We start from the raw sequence: 26575 nt of genomic DNA, 5'->3' as shown, positions 1-26575 counted from the left end.
AGGTTAATTAAACATGAGTAATGAATATCAATAGAGAAAGCCATCTTCAAGATGCAGAATAGGACAAAATGACAAGGACGAAAGAAAACTGAAAGCTTATTCTCCTTATTTTATGCATAGCAAGTTCTAGAAAGAAGTAGTTAATCCAAAATATTTATAAGCATATAATCAGAGTACAGAAATGGGAAGAGGAAGGGCAGTCCAACATACCTTGATGTTGTTCTCTGTTTTTGTGGTAATAATCAGCTTGACTCTGAAGTTAAAGCCCAGTGTTTTTGTCTCTGCCTGCTAAAAGAAAGGCAAATGCCTTTAAAAACTGGTGGAAGATCACACAAAGATGTAGAAGCTTTGTACAGCTGTAAAAATTCCCCACCAACAAATAAAAACCAAACAACCCAAAGCTGGCCCCGCAACAGACAAACATACAAAAACCCAACCCAACCAACCAATCAACCAACCAACCAGAAACACCCCACATTTATCATAGCTACCAAGTGCTTTGAGGCTAGAAGAGCCAGTTTGGAACACTGTAAGTTGCAAGTACCTCTAGCAGTCACCAAAGCCAAGTGAGAAAAGGACTGAAGTGCCTGCTTCATCTATGGATGAAACAGCTCTGCTTCTTATTTTCCTAATAGGCATAAGTCTCACAGCATTAGGATTGACTCTTGCAACCTATCCTCATCCCACTGTATGCATGATGACCACAGATTGTTTAGCATCTATGTTACCAAGTCCACTCATAGAGCTTACAAGACTTTCTGGCAAGTCTGAAGAGTATCCATAGTGTATTTGAGTTTCAGATTTCTAAGGTTATTGTTATAGATTTAACGTTCCTTTGTGTCCTGTCTCAAAAGTAGGTTGCTCTGATTCTCTCAAGCTTTGACAGAATTCAGTGCCAGATATCAGCATTCTAAAATTATTTTGGTTTTAGTAAAGGTTTTATCCATAATACAGTCATTTCAGACGATCAAAATGCATTTTGTTTTTTTTCATTATGCAGACATATTTTTGGTCTCTGACTACAAAGATTTAAAAAAAAAATTTAAAAGTTGCTGGTCTTGTAGAATCACAGGACTGTGGGAGCAGGAGCTTAAAACCAAACGATCTGACAGTTGCATTACACAGTATGTCCAAAGATGGGGAAGAAGGACAAGAAGAATTGATCCTCACCTGCAGCAGAGCAGGACAATCCATGATCTGAGCAAAGACAGGACCCAGAGGAATCTGCAGCTCATGGCAGGGAAGGAGAGAGGCATGTGCTGAAATAGCAGTGGGACTCAAAACCTGTGTAAGGAGTTGAGAGCAGCTGGCATCAAGCTGTGCTGGAGAAAGGCAGGGATACATGGCTTTCCTAAATTTTGTGTTTTAGTAAGGCATGGTGCTGAACTGCAGAGAAGGAACACTTTATGCAAGTCTTAAAAATAAAGGAGAGAGAAGAAAGAAAAGGAAAAGAGAAAACTGGTAAATTTAAAAGAAAATTAACTTCAGGCGCTGTCACCAGTTGCATGGATGGAGCAAGGAAAAGTAAATCTGGCAGTAAAGTAGTTTTACAACCCAACTTGTGTGACAAAATCTAGTGCAAGCTCTGCCTCATCTTCTGCTGCCTGGGCAGCCCTCCCAGGCCCCTTTCTAGTAGCCACATTTAGAGTAATGCCTCTCCCCATGGCCCTGGCACCAGCTATTTCCAGATGGCTCTGTCATACTCCCATATCCCTTCCATACAGTGAATGAACTGTCAGCTGTGATTTTGATCAGAGTTCTCAGGCCTAGCATGTAGGTCTAGCAGCTGTGTACTGGCAGCCTGAGTAGCTGGCTTTCCATACTCCAATTTATTTTTTGAAACATATTTCTACAAACACGCACACATGCTCAAATGCAGACATACATATATATGTGTGTGTATATATATAAACACATATATATGTGTGTGTGTGTATATGCATCTATATACACACACACACGTATGTATATACAAGATGGAATTTCAGGAAACCAAAGCCATGAAAAGTCTGGAAAGAGCTACTGATGAGAGATAGATACATAAGCAAAGATGGAGTAGGCAATATGCAGTGTTACATTGTGTGTGCATACATTAGCTCTAGAAACTGCTTTGAACTGTGTTTTCCATTCCTAGTTGTAAATGTTAATCTCTGTGTTTCTACGTGCCTAGTACTTTCTGTTGGAAGTGCTACTTGTTGAGAAATGGTGTTCCTGGGATAGTCAGCTCCTCCTTCTCTGTGTCTTCCCCTGCCCAGTTGCTTCTGCTATAAACCGATGGCTGCTCTTCCTGGGTGGTTAGCAGCATGCTTCAGGTGGGTTTACGCTTGTCTGCTCCCCATCTCAGGAGGGTTGTTGCAGAGGTTGTCCCTTGCCCCTCTCAGAGCAGCTGTCTTACTGGTCTGTTTGCTTTTCATACTTTTAGCCTTTTTCCCTGTGAGACCCCGGAGGTCCCTGAGGAAAGAAGGAGCCATTGTTTGTGCTGCCCCAAAAAGAACGTTTAGATTTTCATTCACTTAACTGCCTCGAGGAGAAACAGGATAAATTAGAGAAATGCAGTCTCTTTGATGGATTATGTAAATAACCTTTAAGCAGCAAGAGCAGGAAAGAAACATGGAGCTCATAAAGGAGCAGCAGTCGATTGTTGTTCCAGTTTCATTTACCTTAACAGAGAATTTTGACCCATAAAGTGAGAACTCACCCAATTCACATTTCTAATCTATCTTTCTGTTTGCTTTGGCTTCAAATATGGTGGACGTAAAGCAGATATATAAACACCAACCAAGAAATCCTCCTCTATTGCTGTCAGGGTTTTGGGACATAACACAAGTTGTGTTGTAACGGGGCGGGGGGGAAGTAGTGCATCTAGAATGATATTTGTATGTTTAGCATACAGGATAGAAATGTGGAGGCACAGAGTCACTCAAGCATGCTACAAAATAATTTTGTGTTTTGCAGACTGAATTCCTTCATAACAGGCTCATTAGAAGTTCCTGCTGCCAAATGCTGTTTTCTTTCACCTTCAAAACTGTCTGCATTAATAACGAGTAACTCCGCTGGGAAGTTATTTACATAAAATATTGTTCATGTCAGTGGTGCTGTGCGAGTCAAGGGTGGGAGGGAGAGCACACACTCAGCAAATGAATTTAAAGGCCTGATTTACCATATTTCTCAAAATTACTGGTATAGTCTAAGCTGGTGTGGCAGATGCTGGATGAGATCTAGTTTAGCAGGAGTTGACTGTAAGGGGGATTTACTTATGCTGAGTTAGCTCAGCTAAGTGTACTTTGCAAGCCTAAATATATTTTCAAGATTACTATCGGAACCTCGGTTTCACTGTTTTGTATTTTGAGACTTTTCAAGCCCCATAAATGCTTAACTTCATGTGGAATACAGATTCTTCTTGAGCCTGCTAGGTTATTATTCCTAAGTGTTTCCACTTGCACAGATGGCTGTGATGTTGTATCTCTCCATTCCTCTGGGAGCATTGTTGTCAGCAGCTGGTACATTCCCCCTACACAAATGCCTTCAATAGCATGGCAGTTAACACAGCAATAATGATAATCTGTAGGAGATTTCCCATAAGATTATTTAAGGGTTGCTTCAATGGAGAAGCACAGGACCAAACCTGGTTCATGTGGTTATTATAAAAATGACTAATGCATCCTGGCTTTAAAGTTTATTGTACTGTCAAATTCATAACTAACCCAAGCGAAGAGCCAAAGTAATCTAGACTTATCTGTCTCATACTTTTTATACATTTATAGCTATTTATATACATAAACATATATATACATGATAACTAGGTAGCTAGCTAGCTAGCTAGAGTCGTCCAGATACATACGAGATCTCTATCTTCACCCTGACACAGAAAAGTTATTTTGCTCTAAATCTGCATCTCTGCCATTCCAATTTCAGTGCATATATATACATAATGCCCTATGCAAGATCAAGATCTTTACTGGTGGAAAAGTTTTACCAGTCCTTTTAGGTATTGAATTTCTGGGGAAAAAAAAAAAAAAAGCAGTTAATTTTTGTAATATGAAATTATACATACCAGGATCTGGAGCATAAAAATGTTTGCAAATATCTAATTTCAGTTATGGGTGGGATAATTAATATAAACAAGCAAACAAAATGAAAATGTCCTAGAGTCATTGGGGCACAACAAGTGTACAAGTGTGAGTATTCCAAATGCTTGGGACCATGGGCTATTAACCAGCATGCTGTATTCAATGCTCAGAAACTGGATAATTTCTGAAGTACTATGTCCACTAAACCTTATAACTCTGTGATTTGGTATCTGAAATCTAGTGCCTATTAAAAAAAGAGTCACTAAGATAGGATCACCTAACCAGAAGCTAATGGAATTGTGGGAATTTTATTGACAACAGAATTTATGAAAGTGAATATAATATTTGAAAATATTTATTGCAGCTCCTAAACCCTTTTTGTTTTGTTTGAACTAAGACTAATATGCAATTTCTCCTGACAAATGGTGTTTTGAGACCCCTAATGGTCATAGAAAAGGAGCTGACTTGAGGACATTTATGAATATGTTCTAGTCAGAATACAAAAGAGATGTTTATGAATGTGTGGAACACAGTTGCTTTGATTACTGATATTTCGGTTCATTTCTTACATGATCGTAAACACTCTACTGCATAATTTGTACATTAGACCAATTAGAATTTTTAGTTGCATCCCTATAGCAAGTGAAAGGAAAATAATACCAACAGGAATATGATTATCAATGCTTGAAACTAATAAACTCCACTTTATGCATGGTCATCCATCTATGCCATGTACTGAAATACCACTTTACAACATTTTCTTTTTTATCATCACATTAACATAGAATTAGATGCAGGGACATATTAGATGCATATATTGAGAACAACTCCAAAAACCTGGTTCCTTCCCAAACTGACCTAAAGCATATGCCTAGGTCCAGAGGACAGTCTCCAATCCCACAGTCAGTCAGTGCTTGGACATTCATCTGCAGCTTCATTTTCCTTTGTGAAAAATGTGTATGTAAGAGCTTTTGCCTGGATTTGTCTTCTTTTTACACTCATGTTATATTCTCTGTAGTCAAGACTTCGTAAGCCTGCACTAGCTACCTTTAACAATGGAAATATTTGGTGTCTTGTATAGGAAGCATCCCTGACTTACGGCTTTATTGCTAGCACTGTTCGCTCTTATTTGCAGACAATCTTCAGTGGAAATCACCTGCAGCAAAATAAGATTTGCTTCAATAGCAATGGGCTCCTGCTTGTCATACCATTGCGTTTCAAAACATACTTGTCTGACAAAAACGCAGATAGATACTGGGTTGGAGCAATCCCAGGCACAGCCACAGGCTGGGCAGAGAAAAGATTCAGAGCAGCCCTGCAGAGAAGGGCTTGGGGGTGCTGGTAGATGAGAAAATGAACATGAGCTGGCTGCAGTGTGTGCTTGCAGCCCAGAAAGCCAACCGTATCCTGGGCTGCATCAAAAGGAGCGTGACCAGCAGGTTGAAGGAGGTGATCCTGCCCCTCTACTCTGCTCTTGTGAGACCTCACTTGGAGTATTGTGTGCAGCTCTGGTGTCCTCAACATGAAAAGGACATGGAACTGTTGGAACAAGTCCAGAGGAGGGCCACGAGGATGATCAGGGGACTGGAGCACCTTCTGTATGAAGATAGGCTGAGAAAGTTGGGACTGTTCAGCCTGGAGAAGAGAAGGCTTCATGGAGACCTCATAGCAGCCTTCCAGTATCTGAAGGGGGCCTATAGGGATGCTGGGGAGGAACTCTTCATTAGGGACTGTAGTGACGGGACAAGGGGTAATGGGTTAAAACTTAAACAGGGGAAGTTTAGATTGGATATAAGGAGGAAATTCTTTCCTGTTAGGGTGGTGGGGCACTGGAATAGGTTGTCCAGGGAGGTTGTGAATGCTGCATCCCTGGCAGTGTTTAAGACCAGGTTGGAGAAGGCCTTGAGTGATATGGTTTAGTGTGAGGTGTCCCTGCCCATGGCAGGGGGTTGGAACTTGATGATCTTAAGGTCCTTTCCAACCCTAATTATTCTATGATTCTATGATTCTATTCTGTGAAAACTTATTTGAAAATTGTATCTTTTCTGTACAGAAAGGCTGCATGCTTGCTACAAACCGTATTTTCCTTCTGTCCCTCCTAGCTTTTTTCTTTAATATCAAATCAAATAAGGCAGCAAAACGTGGCAGTAAACCTTATTCCCTTAAAGAAAGAAATGGTTTTATATGATATTTCTTCTGCTAAGAAATTATTTTATTCAACATTTCAATGATACCTTTATCTTACTAGCAGACCTATTGAGAATGAACTGACCTGAGTATTGGAATATGCACAGTCTTAGCGAAAGAGTTTTAGTGCCTTAATATTCAGTAATAACACCAGAAAATTTGGGAGCAGCTATCTGACCTCCCGACCACAGTTCATATAGGCTCATCCAGATCAGAGTAGAAAAAGAAAAATTAAAGGGTAGTCTGGCCTATCCCACAGAGACATAACCTAACTTTCTGTGAGACATGTTGTCTAACTTCTGCTAGTTTTACATCTTGGATTACTGAGACTACAGTAAGTATAAGTAGTAGATGCTGTAGTCAAGAATACATTTTTCAAGACTGGATTGAGAGCAGCCCTTAGAAGGAAGAACTCGGGGGTACTGGCTAACAAGAAGGATCATGCCTTTCAGTTTCTCTCCGCTCTCACCTCATGACAGAATGGATATGTCCCTCCTATTATGATCCACTGCAGAATTCTCCTTTTTCCTGTTATTCCCAGTTTTCTTCCCCTTGATTAGTTTTATGAGTAGAATTGCAGAGTTGTACAATATTGTTGTCAGAGTGTTCTTTCTGTTAAAAATAATAAATAAGGATTTGTCAATCATTTGCAACACATAAAAATTCTATTTGTTATTATTTCAGGACACAGCTGGACAAGAGAGGTACAGAACAATTACCACAGCTTACTACCGCGGTGCAATGGGCTTCATTTTAATGTATGACATCACGAATGAAGAATCTTTCAATGCTGTTCAGGATTGGTAAGTAAAACTTGGAATTCATAGTAAGTAGCACAGAGCATATTTGATATCATTCACCTGCTGTGACAGTGCAAGTTGTTTTGGAAAACTTACCTCCAAATGCAGTGCCCAGGTATTCCTATACTCAAATATACACTGGGATTTTTTATGGAAAGACAGTTGCCAGTCTTGTGCCTCAAGCATAAAAATTATGAGCAATCTTCCTTAGAATAACAGAACCTAAAATGGATGGTACTTTTATTACCTTGTCTTATGTGGATTTCAAGATGTCTCCATAAAAGTGTGTCATTTCAATCAGACGTGGGTCATTCAGGATCCAAACAATCTAAGGCTTTTTTAAGTAAAGCTAACCCAAAAGGAAAGCTAGAGTTAATTTCAGCTTCATCTCTTCCTTTACAAGTTATTTTAATATCTAAGAGCCTCCTAGCAGTGCTCTGAGTGATATGAATAGCATTTGTCATGTGTGCTCCACATGCTGTCTTGCATAATGTTCCCATGGGAGAACTGTTTGACAGAGGATTTGGTTCAGTTTGTGTGATTTGTTAAGTATGCTTCTTTGGCTTTTATTTATTTATTTAAGATATGCACTACAGTGTACTTCTTTTGGGACAGAAAGGGCAGAAACGTGTTTCACACTTAAAGTAGGAGGCAGTGATGCTGCAATACTGGTTTCCAATAGGAACTGTTGCCCAGCCTCAGACTCTCCAAGAAAAAAACTTTCTCTATTTCATGCTCTCCTACTTATTATTGTGGTAGAAAGCATTACTGAATCCGTGGAGCACCTTCTCTTTCTACACCCAGAGTGTTTTTTGGTGATTCAACACTCTGAAAATGAGAACTAAGAACCTTAGCTTAATTCTGTTCTACAAGAAATGGGATCTTTGGCTGTATGACTGCACCAAATTGCTCTTGTGAACAACTCTTTCCATTTGCTAGAGAACCAAGAAGCTTGCATGACTAGTACAGAGCAAACATCTAGCTTTTGGACAATTGAATGTATCTGAGAGGAGTCTCTGCTTGATACTCAGTTGAGGAAGACATGTTTTCTCACTGTGACTTGTTATGCCAAAGGGATGTTCTACCCATTTTGTGCATGCTGGAGGCATCGTGCTGAGTGCTCGCTGTTATGCATTTGTGAGTACCGTTCTGTTCAAGAAATAAGACATAATCCTCTTCCTAAGAGGAGGTAGCTGAAAGTATTATTCGAAGATGCTGCCATTAAGGTTTAGCAAAGCCTGGGAAATTAAGTAGTGCACCCATCCTCCCAGGTGAACCTGCAGTTGTAGCTGCCAGCATCACTACTTCCTGGGCCTGCCAACTGAAGTACTTTCTTGGTTTGCTTCTGCTGTTCTTTCTTCATGGACCAATTCTGTTCAAGCACTGGATTAACTGGGTAATAATGCCTATCTAGGAGCAGCTGTAATCTGCAGATCTCATTGCCCTATCTCTGGGCAAACCAGATGGCATGCCATTTATTATCTAGCTTTATTATCTAGTTCAAGGCCAGGTTGGACGAGGCCTTGGGTAATATGGTTTAGAGCAAGGTGTCCCTGCCCATGGCAGGGGGGTTGGAACTTGATGATCTTAAGGTCCTTTCCAACTCTAATTATTCTATGATTCTATGACCAAATATTTATTTACATGCAGGGCATTTCTAATGCAGTGTCTCTAACCAGGTCAGAAACAGCAGGAATGTAAACCATGATCTAAAATCCTGAAGTTTTATGTTTCAGTTGAAACCCTAGACTTGAAACTTCGCAATGTTTGAAGGCTGGACAGGGACAGAGAGTACACTGTGTATTGTTTACACTCACTTTAAGTTTCTCCTCTACACCTGAAATCATTGTTCCAGCTTCAAGTGTTTGGCAATATCTTTATCATTGTCTGGTGTTTGCTGAAGGCAATGCTGTGGAGGGCTTCCTTGTGCAGGATATTCAGATTTTGAGAGTCCCATATTGCTGAAGGTGCAGATTCAGAGATGCTTCCTCAGGAAGCACAAAAAGCTGAAGGAAACAAAGAGTCTTTGAGTTACTGTTACAACTTGTGTTTTGTAAGCCTGTCAAGGTCTACAGTATCACTTCTTCCTGCATTTTTGGCTGAGGCCTATGGGAGCAGGGGCAACACAATCCTAGGAAAAACTTTGATTGCTCTTGAAAAAATAAAATATATACAGCAAAAATGATATTATGGATATTTTTAAATGTCCCCATTGGAAAGTATTATGGTTGCACGTCTTAAGAAATTCAGAGGGTCTTCCATGGAAGATACTTCTCTGTCATCTTTTTTCATTGGTGTCATTTAAAAAGCTCCCCATCATGAGTCTGCTCAAGGTCATCACCTTTGAGAAGGAATCAGCTATCAGAAGGTATATAAACTGTCTGTTTTATGAAGGAGGCAGTGGCATAGGATACAGAAGGTAATTAGTGATTTTAAGAACTCCATTTACTGTTTACGTCTGCATTTCTACAGGAACTATTTGCAGAATTTAATACTAACCAATACGCTTGGAGCAGCATGAAAATTATGTTAATTTCAAAGAGAATAAAATACTGGTAGTGCATCCTTCATCTGTACTCGTAACACTTGGGATATGGTTAATTGGAAATTGGGTCTGGGTAAAAAACACAGAAATGGAACAGTAGCCATCTAAGACCACAGTACCTCCTGAACTGTCGTGCAGTATGAGCTCAATTGTTACCAGAAATGTGGGCTGGTTTTTTTCTTATAAACTATAGGGCTGAATTTAATTTTTCTTAAAATTAATTCTTAAATTAATTTTGAATTAAATTCTTGAATTAAAAACTTCTCAAACTATCATTTGAGATTGTTTTAAATCAGAACCTTAAAGAGCGACTATGTTACAATCAATTCAAATAACATGCAGCGTTAAGGCTTTTCGAACTATAAGCATTCACTACAACATGGCATTTGGCAGCTGGATTTGCTGGATATGCCAGTATTAGTTGTCATTCTGGCCAACATTGTGGAAAAAATGGTTCAATTTCTTCAAACTGTTAGCTTGCTCTTTCCTTTTAGCACCTCAAGTAAACTATAAATTAGCTGATATGCCTACAGTGCACTAGAATTATTTTTTTCCTATAGTGTCTCTGTTGTAATAAGAGACACAATGGATTTTTTTGGAATTGTCATTAAGAGAAAAAATAAAATTAGAAAATACATTAGCATGTTAATGAGTGGATGTATGAAGTCCTGAAGGCAAATTAAGTGCATTAAGTTAATGTCAGCAGTACAACACACGCTTCTAAAGGGCATATGTCATAAAGGTTACCTCTTCTTGCTTCCACCTCTAAAATTTCTGTCTTATATTCATGCTCAGCACATGTTTGATCTACAAACAGGCTATCTTTCTTTTACCTCTCAATACTGAATTTTATCATTTAAGAAAAATCCATATTTGCTGTATATCAGAGAACAAATCTGGAAAATGCTTCTAGGCAAATTTAATCTCCATCACCCTTTGCCGAAACATATGACTTAACATGCAAAGCCCAAATGCAAACCATGTATGCCATCCCCCGTGCGTCCTCAGGAGCTCTGTCCCTTTTGGCTCCATCTGGACACAGAGTGCATCATGTCCAGTGGTGATCCATGCACAAACTGAGGGAGGTTGCTGGTGACAGCAACTACCACAAAGCAATGCAGCTTATAGCCAGCTGAGAAAATATTCTGATGGAACATGATGATATTAAATATGTTAATTCTGCTTGATATGGATGGATTTAAGCAAAATCCCTGGTTTTTTTGACACAGTTATAGTTTTTAGCCAATCTGGTGCCAGAAGTTGTACATTGGTGGATAGCTTCATGTTATTGTTCCAGTTTAAAACAAAAGAATGAAATGCCAATATTGCACAAATTATATTCTGTGAAAATAAAAAGGTGACATTTTAGGATTAATATTTCAAAATTGTCACAGTTCAGTTGTGGTTTTTGTTTTTTTTTTTTTTTATTTGTGTCTTAGTCTTCTACGAAAGGGGACTGGTATTTTATATAGACTTAAGTATAGCAAGCAAAGATATATTTTACAATATGAACTATTGTTAGAAGTTGAAATTACATAAAATTTACAGTTTTCCCTTTTAATGTTCACTATTGGAAATGGACTTTTGTTATGCACAGAATGACACTAAAATTCTTTCCATTTTTTGTGTTAACTTTTTATTCCTATAAGAACTAAGGCCAGTGGCAAATTGGATATACTTTTTCACTCAAAATAGTATCAAGACATTTATAAACTTACTTTTAGTGCAACATTAAATCATTTAAAATGTGTTTTAAAATATTTAAGCAAAACTGTGTTACAGGTCAAGTTGCTTAGCCATTTTTCAACCAGTTTGATATGGAATTCCTTATGCAGTAAATGGCATATGGAAAACATAGTTCTCTGAGATGGATTTTTATCTTTTCCCTCAAAAGTCTGTCATCAAACTTTAGCCCACAAATGCTAAACTGGTGTTAGCCCAAACCACCTACTTGCTTTCCAGTTTCACAGACCCACTGCATGTCCAAAAAACCAGTATCCTGGCATTTCAAACTCAAGGTCAGGCAGATCCCTGGAGGTTGAAGGAGCAGCATATACTGCAACTGAATCTTCCTAAATAAAAAAGGTATCCATGATGATAGGAAAATGTTGCAAATAGAGTGGTTTATGTTTTTAATTACAGGTTTCTTTGATTTTCAGCAGACCACCCGTGAGGGACCACAAAAAAATTTCAATGTCATCCAAACTATTTATTTGTTGCTTTAAGTTTTGTATGTGCCAGAGAGTGATGTATTAGCCCCTCTTATCACTGACTGTACGAAATACATGGTTTTAGGTTTGCCTGGAAAACTGTCAGTGACAAAAGAGAACATGCACCTGTTTTTTTTTAAAGTCCCTTCCTGATAAAATGTCTAATGTTAGCCTTAAATAGCACAATAGCCTGGAAAACATTGCTTTGATGAAGATATATTCTTATCTTTTTCTTTCTACTAAACCCTGAATTTAGATATACATATTATATATGGAAATTCATGCAAAACCTTATCCAAGTAGTTTTTGTCTTGAAAATTGTAAACCTGTGACTTAAAATTTCAAACCACATCATAAAATGTTTTAAATAGGTTTAGTGCTAAAAAATTATTCATGCATTGTAGCAGTTAATCAAGAAAGACAGCTGTTAAGTTTTCATGACATTTTTCATTCTTTCCTATTTCTATGTTCTTAAAGCATAGAAAGAAACGCACTTGTGGAACAGAAATTATCTGTATGTGGGATTTGGTCCTATTTGCTCCTGTTCACACTTGGTTTTTTCATGGGGACTAAGCACTTCTGCAGAAAGTCCTACACCCCTTTTGAATCTCCTTCACTATAGATGTGCCATTTTCTTGTATCAGGGTCTTTATTCAATTGTCGTTAGCAGCATCCAACTGTATTAATGCTGCCAGTGGGGAGTCTAATACGAAAAGCAAATACTGCCTGGACAGAATTGTCTCAGGGTGCTCCATGTCTTTCTTTTCCCTCAAATTTGAGGTCAGGTGGCACAGTCATGAAGTTATGGGCAGCAGCCACTCACCCAGATAGATCATGCCCAGTCACTTCATGAACTCACCAGCAACAGAGTCACCCTTGACTTCCACTGGACCTAACTAGCCTAGTAAATGGCTTAAATAACTGCCTATCCTTCCTTTTCTTTTCAGCTTGCATTGTAGTTGGTTAGAACTGCTGTTGGCCATAGCTAGACATGACTTACTCCAGCACCATTGCGTGCATGGATTTCATGGTTTGCAGACTCTGTGTTAGCACTGGCTGCAGACTGGTAACTACATAATGAGCATGACTGCACCTCCTCCACAGCCTCCACCCTACAGATAAGGGCTACAGGTCTGGGGATTCATTCCTTCTCTTCATGTTAGAGCCATGCAGTAGTAAGGAAGCCAGCATCACTCCTTTCCTAAGCTGTTTTTCCAGGTGACAGTCCTGTCTGATAGGTTGTCTATTTGGGAAAAGTCTTTTATTACAACCTAGCAAATCATTCGAGCTACCATCTACATCTGGCAAGAAGAGAAGCCTGACTTAACTATCTCCATGCTTCAGTTTTAATTCTCAGGAGCATATGTGGCAGAATTATACTTTATTGCATTTCAGCTCTTTATGATCACACAGCAAGAACTAGAACATACCCATTTTGTAGGCTGCTCTCTTCCAGCTAGTAACTGAACTGAACATGAATAATTAATAATAATAGTGCATATATGACACTGTGAACATAAGCTTGCTTTGTTGGGCTGAAAATTTCATAGTAGAGTTTCATTGCATAGCTGATGTGGCAGTGTACACATTCAGCCATTTAGAGAACTGTTGTTAAATAAAGTGTCTTCCATTCTGTACCAGATCCTGCTGTTCAGGTGTGGTCACAGACAGTTGCACTGGGGTAGATGGAAGCAAACCAGATGATCAGATTAACAGCTAAATGCTGCTGTGCTGAACTGCTGTCTATTAATTATACTAAGATACACTTGATGAGATTTTCAGGTTTGTCTGTTTTTCCTATGATAACACTTTTATTTTTCAAAAACTTAAAGTGGAAAATGCCTCTGAGACGTCAGTGGTAAGCTGGTGGAGTTTATTTGAAAGATAAAAAAACTTACCATGGTAATATAACCTTATGCTAAAGGAGGTACATGAAAGACTGATTCCAACATTTAATCTAGGGCATCTCTTTGTCTTATAGAGAGACTCAGCCAGTAACAAATAAAACAAAACCTGGCATGTTATCTTCAGCTCACAATATTTATTTTTGTTGATAATAAATGTCATAAAATCTTGTGTCAATGATAGTTTTTATTGTCCGAACAGTAACTAATACACTCTTTTTGTCTCCCTGTAACTGTGCATGTTGACAAAGTTACACTGTCACTCAGCATTCCTAAATGAAAGCTCTGCTGCCAGCCAACATGTGAGTCTTATCAGTGACTCAGTAATATCCCTAAACAGTTCCCACTCTCAGCTCAAGTTGTGGAAGATTTGGTTTTCTCTGTACTCTAAATCTGTCATTCTTAACTTCAAAGGAGTTATCATGGCTCTTGCACCAAACTCAAACACCGAGATTCACTGAATTAGATGTTCTTTTGGTATTTCAGATTTGCAGTTATCTTCTGTGGAATAGGATATATGTCAGTAGCACTAAAGACTGCAGTTTCATTCATATAGCCTAGAATTTATTTGTTTAAAAACCAAACAAAACTGAGACTACAACAAAACTGCTGCAAGTCAGTAGCAAAGCAGTGTACAGCCTTGCGGGCAGGCTGAAGAGGTTTAACTGAGTTCCCTCGCCCTCATTAGCCTCCGCACCACCATCCGCATCCTTTCTCCTGTTAGCTCCTCTGCCTTTGATTCCTTCTTTTCTCTGCATCTGATTTCAACATGGTTTGTTTAAAGTGTCAAGCACTGGCAGCTCTAAAAGGATGATAACTATGTGAGATACAGGCTGTGTATGGATGAGTAAAGCAAGTTTTATTGGAATTCAGCCCTCTGATCAAGCAGGGCAAGTTCTGTCAATGTTCTTGTATTGAAACCCAAACTGCAAGGTCACATGGCAATGTAATCAGTAGTAGTGGTTATTTTCAAAGCATAACTTAATGCTATTTAGGTATGGTCTGCAAATGAAACAACCTTTATGGTGTCTTTCATCAGAATATTGTAAGACCTTGACCGTTAAACTAAGACATTCATACTGAATGCTTAATAACGAATGTTTTCTGGTTAGGAAAAAAAAAAAAAAAAAGTTCTATTTTTCAGTCCCATTTGTTGTTTGAGCCAATGCCAAATCCACACACATCAGGACAACAGAGTACATCAGGGCATGAACAACTTTTGGAATTTTCAGTTTCTATTAAGTTGTAAACAGTGACTTAAATGAATCTTAAAACTATTGTGGTGGTGTATTCCAACTGTCTGCCAGAGCAGATTGCATGGTGCATGAAGACCTGCGTATTTAAGCTCTTAGGAAGATCAGAACACAGATATTTTCGAAGCAGACTATGTCTGGTACAAATGCAGCAGACCTGTAAAAGAGCATTACAACCTAGCACTCTCTGATCATTACAAAAAAAAGTCCAAAATTGCAGCCTCAAGAAGGAGTTTACAACAAGAAATCTATTCTCATTGTATACAGGTTTGACCACAGCGGCTGCTGCCCAACACCTATGGTTAACATAATTAACACCATTTTATAAGGCCATTTCTGTGACCAAGCTGGTCAGGGATTCGTTCTCTTTTCCCACATTATCAGGCCTCAAAGGTCTTCTGAACCAAGTAAACAAACCAAACAGGTTTCTAGTTGAGGCCTACTGCCTCAAGGTTCCTGGGTGCCAAGTCAATTAGTCCCTTCTTCACCAGCCTTGAAAGTCCCAGGCACCCAGCCAGCCATGTGGTGGTCCCATCACGGAACAGGGAAGCATAACTGCACCCAGAGCACTGCCCATAAAATTAAGAAGTCATCACTGGGGAGCCTGGGCTGGACGTGCTGCTGGACAGTGAGACAGGATGCTCCAGTGGCCGAGGACACCTCCACCATCATCTGCATCCTCAGAGGACTGAATGACTTTAATATGTTTCACGTGATTTTTGAGTCTAGATTATGATTGTTACAGTGATAAAGCAAACCATGTGTAAAGATCTGACACAGTCTACAGAGGGCTTAATTTTTTAGAAATCATAAGGTCTAAATGATTAGAAATCTAAATGATTTAGAAATCTAAATGATTTAGAAATCTTTCTGGATAATAGGTAGGACAGAAAAGCCTGCCTTCTTTTGGGGCCAAAGTTTTGTGTTTTTATTAAAAGGCTTTAGTGGAAAGCATGCTTCAACAGCACTTAATTTTCTCCAAACATCGTGTGATACCCTTGCAAAACTGGCAGTGAAAACAGGGAGCCTTGCAGGTCACAAGCTGCTTATAAAACTCTGCAGAGGGACCAGAGGAGGCATTGTCTTTCTTCTTTAATTGCCTTTTGTGCTGACTACCAGATAACTGAGGACCATCTCAGTGGCTGAAGATGCTGCTGTTTCCTTTGAAACTGCAACAGAAATATTGAAATTAGCTAAGATGCCCCAGTGATATTCTGGTATAACACTGTTTCCAACACTTAAGCTAGTTTGCTCTACCTAAACCTGGATATCACTGTCCAGTGGTTAGTTCATAAGTATGGACAAATTACTCCTGCAAAGTCATTGCAGTTCTCCCTGTGAGAAATCCTGGCACACTTAGCCTTATCAATTTAGGGACGTTAATTGAAAAGGGTCAGGCAGCGACAGCTCAGTGATCATATGTGACAAGTATTTAATCTAAAGGGTGCTTCAGAAGGAGATTGTGAACAATGGTTGTAGTGGAATTGGGGAGAGGGAATTATAAGGCCCTGGGTCTGTCCATAACTCCTGGAAACACTGAGTGGAGAAGCAGATGCTGCTACATATCAGGTCAGCTCTAACTCCACTTGGGAAAATAGGTACCTCAATCTTTTTTTAACTCCTTCTTGCTATTATTGAAATTTTTAAAAATGAGGCTAAAGTTTTATTCACACATGAAATCATGGGAAGAGTTGTAGCTGTCCAATGTTTGCGGCAGGAATGGCTTTTGTAAGCTCTCAGCTCACCTCTACACATAGCAAACATACTATGCCATGTGTTCACATCATAAAAGGAACATACTTCAGGCTGAATGTATTTTATCTTGAAATACATCCTGTCACTTGCACGCTAACTCTATTTACAGTGCTTTGCTTACAGCAAGTGAGACGAAAGCGTTGCATCAACTGAAAACAGTTGATAGGGAATGGCTCACTTGGAAAACCGTAACACTGACAAAACTGATTTCAGGCCCAGTTTGACAGGGACAGATCTGCATTATGTCCCTAGTTTTTCCAGATCTACTTTTTCAACTATGCCTTTCAGACAGACAGTAAACAGCAAAACTAGCCTCTCTCATATGAAGTGCTTGTTCTTACTGTTGTTCCTTGAGGGCAAAACTCTGTAGGAAATTCATATTACTGAACAAATGAAATTTGCACTTACTTATGTGCATACATTAGCAGAGGCAAAATGTAGTAAAGGAAGCAAAAATAGAGAAGAAAACCCACACATAAATCCTGTTTCAAAACAATTCTGAAGCAAGAACAGAATTCCAGCATTTTCTAGTGCTAGTAAGTGAAAACATATTACACCTCACTTTCTACAAACAAGATTATAGAACTGAGTGTTACAGCCTCTGGGAGAAAAGGAGAGAACAATATATGAGCCAGCTGGAAATGATGGGGATGCAAACCTTCCTTTGACTGATATTAAATATTAGTCCTTTAAGTTTTGTCTGCTGGGAGAGAATCAGCAAACACATCATGGAGACCCAGTGACAAGTCACCCACAGGAAAAATGCATCTGTGATTAAAAAAATGAAAAGAGAGGGAGACATAGATTAAAATTGCATGTGTGTAAGCTGTGAAAAGTTGGTAGAAATAAGAAATAACACTTTTTCTTATAGTTTTAGATGCACAAATTGAAATAGGCCATCTTGGCATCTCTCTTTATTTGGTACGGGCTTTATACTATAAGCTTTTAAGACACAAATGCTCCACACTTTCTATGGCAGTTAAGGTTACATGAAGAATCATAGAATAGTTAGGGTTGGAAAGGACCATAAAATCATCTAGTTCCAACCCCCTTGCCATGGGCAGGGACACCTCACTCTAAACCATATTACCTAAGGATTCATCCAACCTGGTCTTGAACACTGCCAGGGATGGAGCATTCCCAGCCTCCCTAGGCAACCCATTCCAGTGCCTCACCACCCTAACAGGAAAGAATTTCCTCCCTATATCCAATCTAAACTTCCCCTGTTTAACTTTTAACCCATTACCCCTTGTCCTATTTTACAGTACCTAATGAAGAGTCCCTCCCCAGCATCCCTATAGGCCCCCTTCAGATACTGGAAGGCTGATATGAGGCCTCCACACAGCCTTCTCTTCTCCAGGCTGAACAGCCCCAAGTTTCTCAGCCTATCTTCATACGGAAGGTGCTCCAGTCCCCTGACCCTCCTCGTGGCTCTCCTCTGGATTTGTTCCAATAGTTCCGTGTCCTTTTTATGTTGAGGACACCAGAACTGCACACAATACTTCAGGTGAGGTCTCGCAAGAGCAGAATAAAGGGGCAGGGTCACCTCCTTTGAGCTGCTGGTCACGCTCCTTTTGATGCAGCAAAGGATACGGTTGGCTTTCTGGGCTGCAAGCGCACACTTGTTCATTTTCTCATCAACCAACACCCTCAAATCCTCCTCCACAGGGCTGCTCTGAATCTCTTCTCTGCCCAGCCTGTAGCTGTGCCTGGGATTGCTCCACCCCAGGCATAGGACCTTGCACTTGGCATGGTTAAACTTCATGAGGTTGGCATCAGCCCACCTCACAAGTGTGTCAAGGTCCCTCTGGATGGCATTCCTTCCCTCCAGCGTATCAACCGAACCACACAGCTTGGTGTCATCGGCAAACTTGCTGAAGGCACACTCAATCCCACTGTCCATGTCAGCGACGAACATGTTGAATAAGACTGGTCCCAACACCGATCCCTGAGGGACACCACACGTTACTGGTCTCCAGCCGGACACTGAGCCATTGACCACAATTCTTTGTGTGTGGCCATCCAGCCAGTTCTTTATCCATCAAGTGGTCCACCTATCAAATTGATGTCTCTCCAATTTAGAGACAAGGATGTCGTGTGGGACAGTATCGACTGCTTTGCACAAATCCAGGTAGATGACATCAACTGCTCTTCCACTGTCCATCAGTTCTGTAGCCCCATCATAGAAGGCCACCCAATTGTTCGGGCAGGATTTCCCCTTAGTGAAGCCATGCTGGCTGTCACCAAGCACCTTGTTGTTTTTCATGTGCCTTAGCATGCCTTCCAGGAGAATCTGCTCCAAGATTTTGCCAGGCACAGAGGTCAGACTGACTGGTCTGTAATTCCCTGGGTCATCCATTTTCCCCTTCTTGAAAATGGGGTTTATATTTCCCTTTTTCCAGTTACTGGGAACTTCACCCGACTGCCATGATTTTTCAAATATGATGGCCAGTGGTTTAGCAACTTCATTTGCCAGCTCCTTCAGGACCCACAGATGGATTTCATCAGGACCCATGGACTTGTGCACATTCAGACTTTTGAGATTGTCTTGAACCAGTTCCTCTCCTACAGTGGGCCCAAGGTCTTCATTCTCACAGTCCCTGCCTCTGCCTTCCAAGACTTGGGTGGTGCGATCAGAGCCTTTGCCAGTGAAGGCTGAGGCAAAAAAGTCATTCAGAACCTCAGCCTTCTCCAAATCCTGTGTAACTAGTTCTCCCGAGAGCTTCCTGGGAGGTCTACATTGTCCCTAGTCTGTTTTTTATTTGCTATGTACCTGTAGAATCCCTTCCTGTTATCCTTAACATGCCTTGCCATGTTTAATTCTAACTGGGCCTTAGCTTTCCTAACCTGGTCCCTAGCTTCCCAGACAACATCCCTGTACTCTTCCCAGGCCGCCTGTCCTTCATTCCACTTTTTATAAGCCTCTTTTTTCATTAGAATTTTCCTCAGCAGCTCCTTATCCATCCAAGGGGATCTCCTGGCCCTCCTGCTGCACTTCCTTCTAGTTGGGATGCAACACTCCTGAGCCTGTAGCAGGTGATCCTTGAATATCAACCAAGAGTCTTGGGCCCCTGTCGTGGTTTAACCCCAGCCAGACAGGTTGTTCACCCACTCCCCCCCTCTTCTTGCCCTCCCCCTACTCCTGGAGGGACGGAGAGGAGAATCAGAAAGAATGCAACTCCCATGGGTTGAGATAAGAACAGTTTAGTAACTAAGGTATAACACAAACCACTACTGCTACCACCAATAATAATAATGATAAAGGAAATAACAAGGGGAGAGAATGCAACACCTCATCACCAGGTAACCAATAACTCTCCCCCCCAGCCCGACCAAGCACCAACCGATACCTCCTCCAACCCTGAAGTCCCCCTGCCCTTCCGGCTCCCTCTCCGTTACCTCCTGGGCATGATGTGCTGTGGTATGGAATACCTCTTTGGTCAGTTTGGGTCAGGTGTCCTGTCTCTGCTTCCTCCCAGCATCCCTCCTCCCTGGCAGAGCATGAGGCTCACAAAGTCCTTGGCCAAACCAAAACATTATTGTTATCAGCTCTGTTCCCAGCCCGAAAGTCAAAACACAGCACTGCACCAGCTACCAAGAAAGAGAAAAACGACTGCCACTGTTAAACCCAGGACAGTCCCCCTGCCCTCTAGGGTACATCCCATGGAACCTTACTAAGGAGGTTCCCGAAGAGGCCAAAGTCTGCTCTCTTGATGTCCAGGGCAGTGAGCTTGCTGCACGCTCTTCTCACTGCCCTGAGGATCTCAAATTCGACCATCTGGTGATCGTTGCATCCAAGGCTGCCTTGGAGCGTCACATTTCCAACGAGCCCTTCCCTGTTGGAGAGTATGAGGTCAAGCATGGCACCGAGCCTCCTGGATAGCTTGCGCCGGGCCGTACCGTCATTCCAACAGATGTCAGGGTGGTTGAAATCACCCATGAGAACAAGGGCCTGTGAGTGTGAGGCTTTTCCTATCTGTCTATAGAGTGCTTAATCCGCAGGTTCTCCTTGATCAGGCTGTCTATAACAGATCCCCACAGTAAAGTCTCCCATCGCTGTTTTCCCTTTAACTCTGACCCACAAGCTCTCTGCTATCTGCTCACCTGTCCCCAGATAGAGTTCCATACACTCCGGTCTATCCCTAACATAAAGGGCAACTCCCCCTCCCCGCCTGCCAGGCCTGTCCTTTCTAAAGAGCCTGTAACCTTCCATTCCAACACTCCAGTCACAGGAGCCATCCCACCATGTTTCTGTCATCCCTATTATATCATACCCCCATAGATGTGCCCACATCTCTAATTCCTCTTGTTTGTTCCCCAAATTCCTCTTGTTTGTTCCCAAGCATATTTAAAGACATTTTCTTCATAGGTCAAGGAAAACTGATATTGGTAATTTATCTTGAATATAAACACTTAATCATTTTTTATAATCTTCACAGTTTTTTTGCCTATGTATTTTCACATGAGTAGATTACAGAAAATACAAAGTAACCAAGAATGGTCAGGAAGTGTTGCCTCTAACTGAAAATTCATACAGTATCTGTTAAGAGAGATTTATATTCTGAAAGTTCTAGTTTTTTAAAATGTCATTTCAGTCTTCATGTAGACTCTTCACTGTGCTAGTTGTGCAGTCAGAGCTTAGATACATAAACAAAAGCATGGGAGCATTGGCTAGGGTTTATCTAATGGCTTTTTCTACTGTCTACCATAGTAAAACCATCTTCTGGACCCAGCGTGTTACTGGGAAAATAAAAACTAATCTTTTCCTCACATTTAAGTTAAGGTGTCTTCAGTTTTGCCTTCCCAAAGGAGAGAACTTTCAGGGCTCCTACTTTGAAGAAGCTTGGTATAGGAAACAAGCTTTTTTATAAGACTATGCAAACTGCAAGCCTTGAGCTAAATATTAATTTGTTTTCATTCCAATTAAATAGTTCTCTCCTTCCCAGTAGAGTCACACAGGAAAAATTCAGGCAGAGCTTACAAGAGCTGTCCAACCAGCTTGATGTGAAATGTCTCAGGAAGCAGAAGGGAACTGTGCAAAACTGCTGCTCTCTTTAGGAGACCAAAAGTGCTCTCCTGCTCAGCAAAAAGGGAGTTCAGGCAGACAGTGAAAATGATACGTGGCCTTGTCTCCTTTTTGGAGAGAGAAAATCCTGTATCCACAGGAATGAGGCTTTTAAAGAAGGGATCTGAAAAAAGACACAGGTCCTCCAAGTCATCCATGAAGCAAAGGTGTTTGTCAAGTGTGGTGGTTATGTTGCAGATATATTGCTAGTAGAGAAGGACTAGAAGGTGATTAGACACCCTTCAGAGCTTTCCTCAAGTCAGTTTCTACATTAGGTGGAGGGCAGCAGCTGTTGCTTAGGGGCACAGTCCTCACAGCAGGGCTGTCACAGGGCTGCAGGAGGTATCACAGGGACCTGCAAGAACCAGAAAGTGACACTAATCAGAGGGAGCTGAGTGAGGGCTGGGGAATGAGGCAGCAGTGGTCATCTGCAGTTTGAGCACCTGTCCTCTGACTGTGACTGGGATGGAGCAGGAGGGCTCACATACCACAATCACAGGGGAACTGCTGTTGTAACCTTGTCTTTATTTGGAATCCTAGTTACTGATCTTTATTTAATCTGTACATCACCTCATGCTGATTTCTCTCTCTCTACCTTCCATACTCCCTAGCCTACTGACATATTCATTTTTGTTGGTGTTCTTAGTTTTTCTGCTTAGTGCAGGACACCAGCATCTTCTTGAGACTCCTCTTCCAAAAATAGGGTTTATCCCCTCCTCACTAAACTGGCTAAAGGCTTCATGGGAAGGGATAGGGAGGAAGGGAAAAGGCTTTTGTTAGGATGAGAATGCTGCAGACTGACAGCATTTCATAAAGTAGAAGGAGGCTTGTTGAAATATATTTAAAGAAGTTTTGGAATGGTTCTCTTTTCACTTAGGTTCTGCCAGAGCCCCCTGCTGAACACATACATACTGCCAGAAAGTATCTGAAGCAGATTTCTTACGTTTCAGCCTGAATTTATGTAATAAACAGCTGAAGCTGACTTTTCTGACAGGAAAGGTTATCTTGAGAGCAGTGCAGCAAAAGACCAAAGAAGGGTATTTCAATATTGATCTTGTATAGTCATAGCATAAAGTTGAAGCTATTAATGACAGGCCTTTCTCCACAAAATTGCTTCCTGAGCACTAAGGGCTAGAATGCATTTTCAAAGCATGTTCAGCTTAAACCAGCAGGGAACTATACTATCCAAGAAGCAGTGCTGGAATGGCTTAGAAAGGACAGTTATCCACACAAGAATGGGCAGCACCCTTCTGTAAGAGATGATCAACCTGAGCATGGCTGGTAACTCACACTGCTTTCTGAAGGAAGAACTTCCACTGGTTGAGTTCATCCCATAAGTTACAGAAAGGTCATGAAGGTTAAAGGCTTATGTTAAATTACTGGGTAGGTTAAGGCAGTTTGTATTTCCATGAGGTGTGCAAAGTGAGGACAGCTGGATACTGTCTCCCATGCTCTTCTGTCCTATTACTGTATACAAAAGAAGTACTTACATTTGCTCTTATGGCTTCCAGACTAAAGCTGCCTCATATGCTGCCAGCATATTCCCCAACCATGGACAGACCTTCCTGTCTAGCAGAAGTAGGGGATCATTTAAGTCTAAAGTTGCACTGTCTGTGCAAGTTGGATTTAAGTGTTATTGTAGAATCCCACAGATGCTGTAGGTCCCTGTCACAGCTTTATTACATGGGTTTTGCCTTTGTAAAGGCAAAGGTCTTCTGATATGCAGCAGTGTCTCCAAAATACAAGTTTCTAGATTTCATTTTCTTTAATGAAGGTTCTGGAGAAAAAGAGTAAAAATAAAGCTTCACAAGCTGCAAAGCCTCTCAAGGCAAAATGTAATTTAGGTTTATTCTCATTTTGAAAAATACTTGAATCATTATCTGTCGTATTCTGTGATGGTTAGAACAGTGGTGTTAGAACAGAAACAGAGTCAGGGGTTTGGGTGTTTAGAACATGGGACTCAATTTGGGAGACCAGGTCTGCTGGAGGAGCTGTAGGAGCTGTTTTGGCAATGAAAAGGAAGAGCTGTTTTGGTAGGAGGCTTGGCAGGCTGGTCAAGAAAGCTTTGAACTAGATGTGTTGGGGAAGGGAGCATCATTCCCCCAACAATCCCAGTCAGTTGCCAGCATCTATAATAAATGCTTGGAGCAATGTAGAGATATTCCAGCTTCTCTAGCCAATGAGCTGGCTTCGTTTCGAGCTCGGCTCAGATGCCTCTACGCAAACGCCCGTAGTATGGGGAACAAAAAAGAGGAAAGAGAGATGTGTGCACATCTATGGGGGTATGATATAATAAATATAACAGAAAAATGGTGGGATGGCTCCTACAACTGGAGTGTTGGAATGGAAGGTTACAGGCTCTTTAGAAAAGACAGCCCGGCAGGCGGGGAGGGGGAGTTGCCCTTTATCTTAGGGATAGGCTGAAGAGTATGGAACTCTGCCTGGGGACTGGTGAGCAGTTAACAGAGCCTGTGGGTCAGGGTTAAAGGGAGAACAGTGATGGGAGACATTACTGTGGAGATATGTTACAGGTCAAGGAGAACCTGTGGATGAAGCACTCTATAGACAAATAGGAAAAGCCTCATGCTCACAGGCCCTTGTTCTCATGGGTGACTTCAACCACCCTGACATCTGTTGGAGCAATGGTACCGCCCGGCATCAGCAATCCAGGAGGTTCCTCTATTGCATGGAAGACAACTTCCTCAGGCAAGTAATAGCGGAGCCAACAAGGAGAGGTGCCATGATTGACCTCATGCTCACCAAAAGGGAAGGGCTCATTGGAAATGTGGTGCTCCAGGGCAGCCTTGGATGCAGCGATCTTGAGATGGCTGAATTTGAGATCCTCAGGGCAGTGAGAAGACATCAATTTGATGAATGGACCACTCGGTGGATAAAGAACTGGCTGGATGGCAGTACACAAAGAGCTCTGGTCAATGGCTCAATGTCCAGCTGGAGACCAGTAAGGAGTGGTGTCCCCCAGGGATTGGTGGACGAGGCCTTGGGTGATATGGTTTAGAGTGAGGTGTCCCTGCCCATGGCAGGGGGGTTAGAACTTGAGGATCTTAAGGTCCTTTCCAACCGTAACTATTCTATGATTCTATTCTATGATTCTAAGAGCATGCAGCAAGCTCACTGCCCTGGCTGTCAAGAGAGCACACTTTGGCTTCTTCAGGAACCTGCTTAGTAAGGTTCCATGGGGCATAGCCCTAGAGGGCAGGTGGGGCCAAGGCTGTTGGCTGGTATTCAAGGATCACCTACTACAAGCTCAGGAGTGTTGCATCCCAACTAGAAGGAAGTGCAGCAGGAGAGCCAGGAGATCCCCTTGGATGGATAAGGAGCTGCTGAGGAAAATTCTAATGAAAAAAAGAGGCTTATAAAAAGTGGAACGAAGGACAGGCGGCCTGGGAAGAGTACAGGGATGTTGTCTGGGAAGCTAGGGACCAGGTTAGGAAAGCTAAGGCCCAGTTAGAATTAAACTTGGCTAGGGATGTTAAGGATAACAGGAGGGGATTCTATATGTACACTGTGAATAAAAGACAGGCTAGGGACAACGTGGGCCCTCTCCGGAACCTATTGGAAGAACTGGCTACCCTGGATTTGGAGAAGGCTGAGGTTCTGAATGACTTCTTTGCCTCAATCTTCACTGGCAAGTGCTCTGACCGCACCACCCAAGTCTTGGAAGGCAGATGGAAGGACTGTGAGAATGAAGACCTTAGGCACAGTGTACAGACCATCTTAAAAATCTGAACGTGCACGAGTCCATGGGTCCTGATGAAATCCATCTGTGGGTCCTGAAGGAGCTGGCAAATGAAGTTGCTAAACCACTGGCCATCATATTTGAAAAATCATGGCAGTCGGGTGAAGTTCCCAGTGATTGGAAAAAGGGAAATATAAACCCCATTTTCAAGAAGGGGAAAATGGATGATCCGGGGAATTACAGACCAGTCAGTCTGACCTCTGTGCCTAGCAAAATCTTGGAGCAGATTCTCCTGGAAGGCATGCTAAGGCACATGAAAAACAACAAGGTGCTTGGTGACAGCCAGCATGGCTTCACCAAGTGGAAATCCTTCCTGACCACTTTGGTGGCCTTCTATGATGCAGCTACAGAACTGATGGACAGGGATAGAGCAGTTGATGTCATCTACCTGGACTTGTATAAAGCGTTCAACACTGTCCCACACGACATCCTTGTCTCTAAATTGGAGAGACATCTATTTGATGGATGGACCACTTGGTGGATAAAGAACTGGCTGGATGGCCACATGCAAAGAGTTGTGGTCAATGGCTCAGTGTCCGGCTGGAGACCAGTAACAAGTGGTGTCCCTCAGGGATCGGTGTTGGGACCAGTCTTATTCAACATGTTCGTCGCTGACATGGACAGTGGGATTGAGTGTTCCCTCAGCAAGTTTGCTGATGACACCAAGCTGTGTGGTTCAGTTGATACGCTGGAGGGAAGGAATGCCATCCAGAGGGACCTTGACACGCTTGTGAGGTGGGCTGATGCCAACCTCATGAAGTTTAACCATGCCAAGTGCAAGGTCCTATGCCTGGGGTGGAGCAATCCCAGGCACAGCTACAGGCTGGGCAGAGAAGAGATTCAGAGCAGCCCTGTGGAGAAGGACTTGGGGGTGCTGGTCGATGAGAAAATGAACAAGAACCGGCTTCAGTGTGCACTTGCAGCCCAGAAAGTCAACCGTGTCCTGGGCTGCATCAAAAGGAGTGTGACCAGCAGGGCGAAGGAGGTGATCCTCCCCCTTTATTCTGCTCTTGTGAGACCTCACTTGGA

The 26575-nt window shown here is 41.7% G+C and overlaps 1 protein-coding gene across 1 annotated transcript in view; it reads left to right on the top strand.

The window, feature by feature from the left end:
* The window catches only part of LOC133212426 (ras-related protein Rab-3C), a 119648-nt gene that overhangs the window by 40765 nt on the left and 52308 nt on the right, over positions 1–26575 (top strand). The window contains exon 3 of the mRNA XM_061353816.1: positions 6942–7060. Within this exon, the coding sequence (XP_061209800.1) occupies positions 6942–7060 (119 nt within the window). The remainder of the gene's footprint in view (positions 1–6941; positions 7061–26575) is intronic.

This window comes from Neopsephotus bourkii, unplaced genomic scaffold, assembly GCF_033783945.1.
Source record: "Neopsephotus bourkii isolate Nb327-2 ecotype Australia unplaced genomic scaffold, CSIRO-AGI_Nbou_v1 NB_698, whole genome shotgun sequence".
NCBI classification, from domain to species: Eukaryota; Metazoa; Chordata; class Aves; order Psittaciformes; family Psittacidae; genus Neopsephotus; species Neopsephotus bourkii.
Note: the sequence above shows the minus strand (reverse complement) of the source record. Positions and strands in the feature narration are given on the sequence as shown.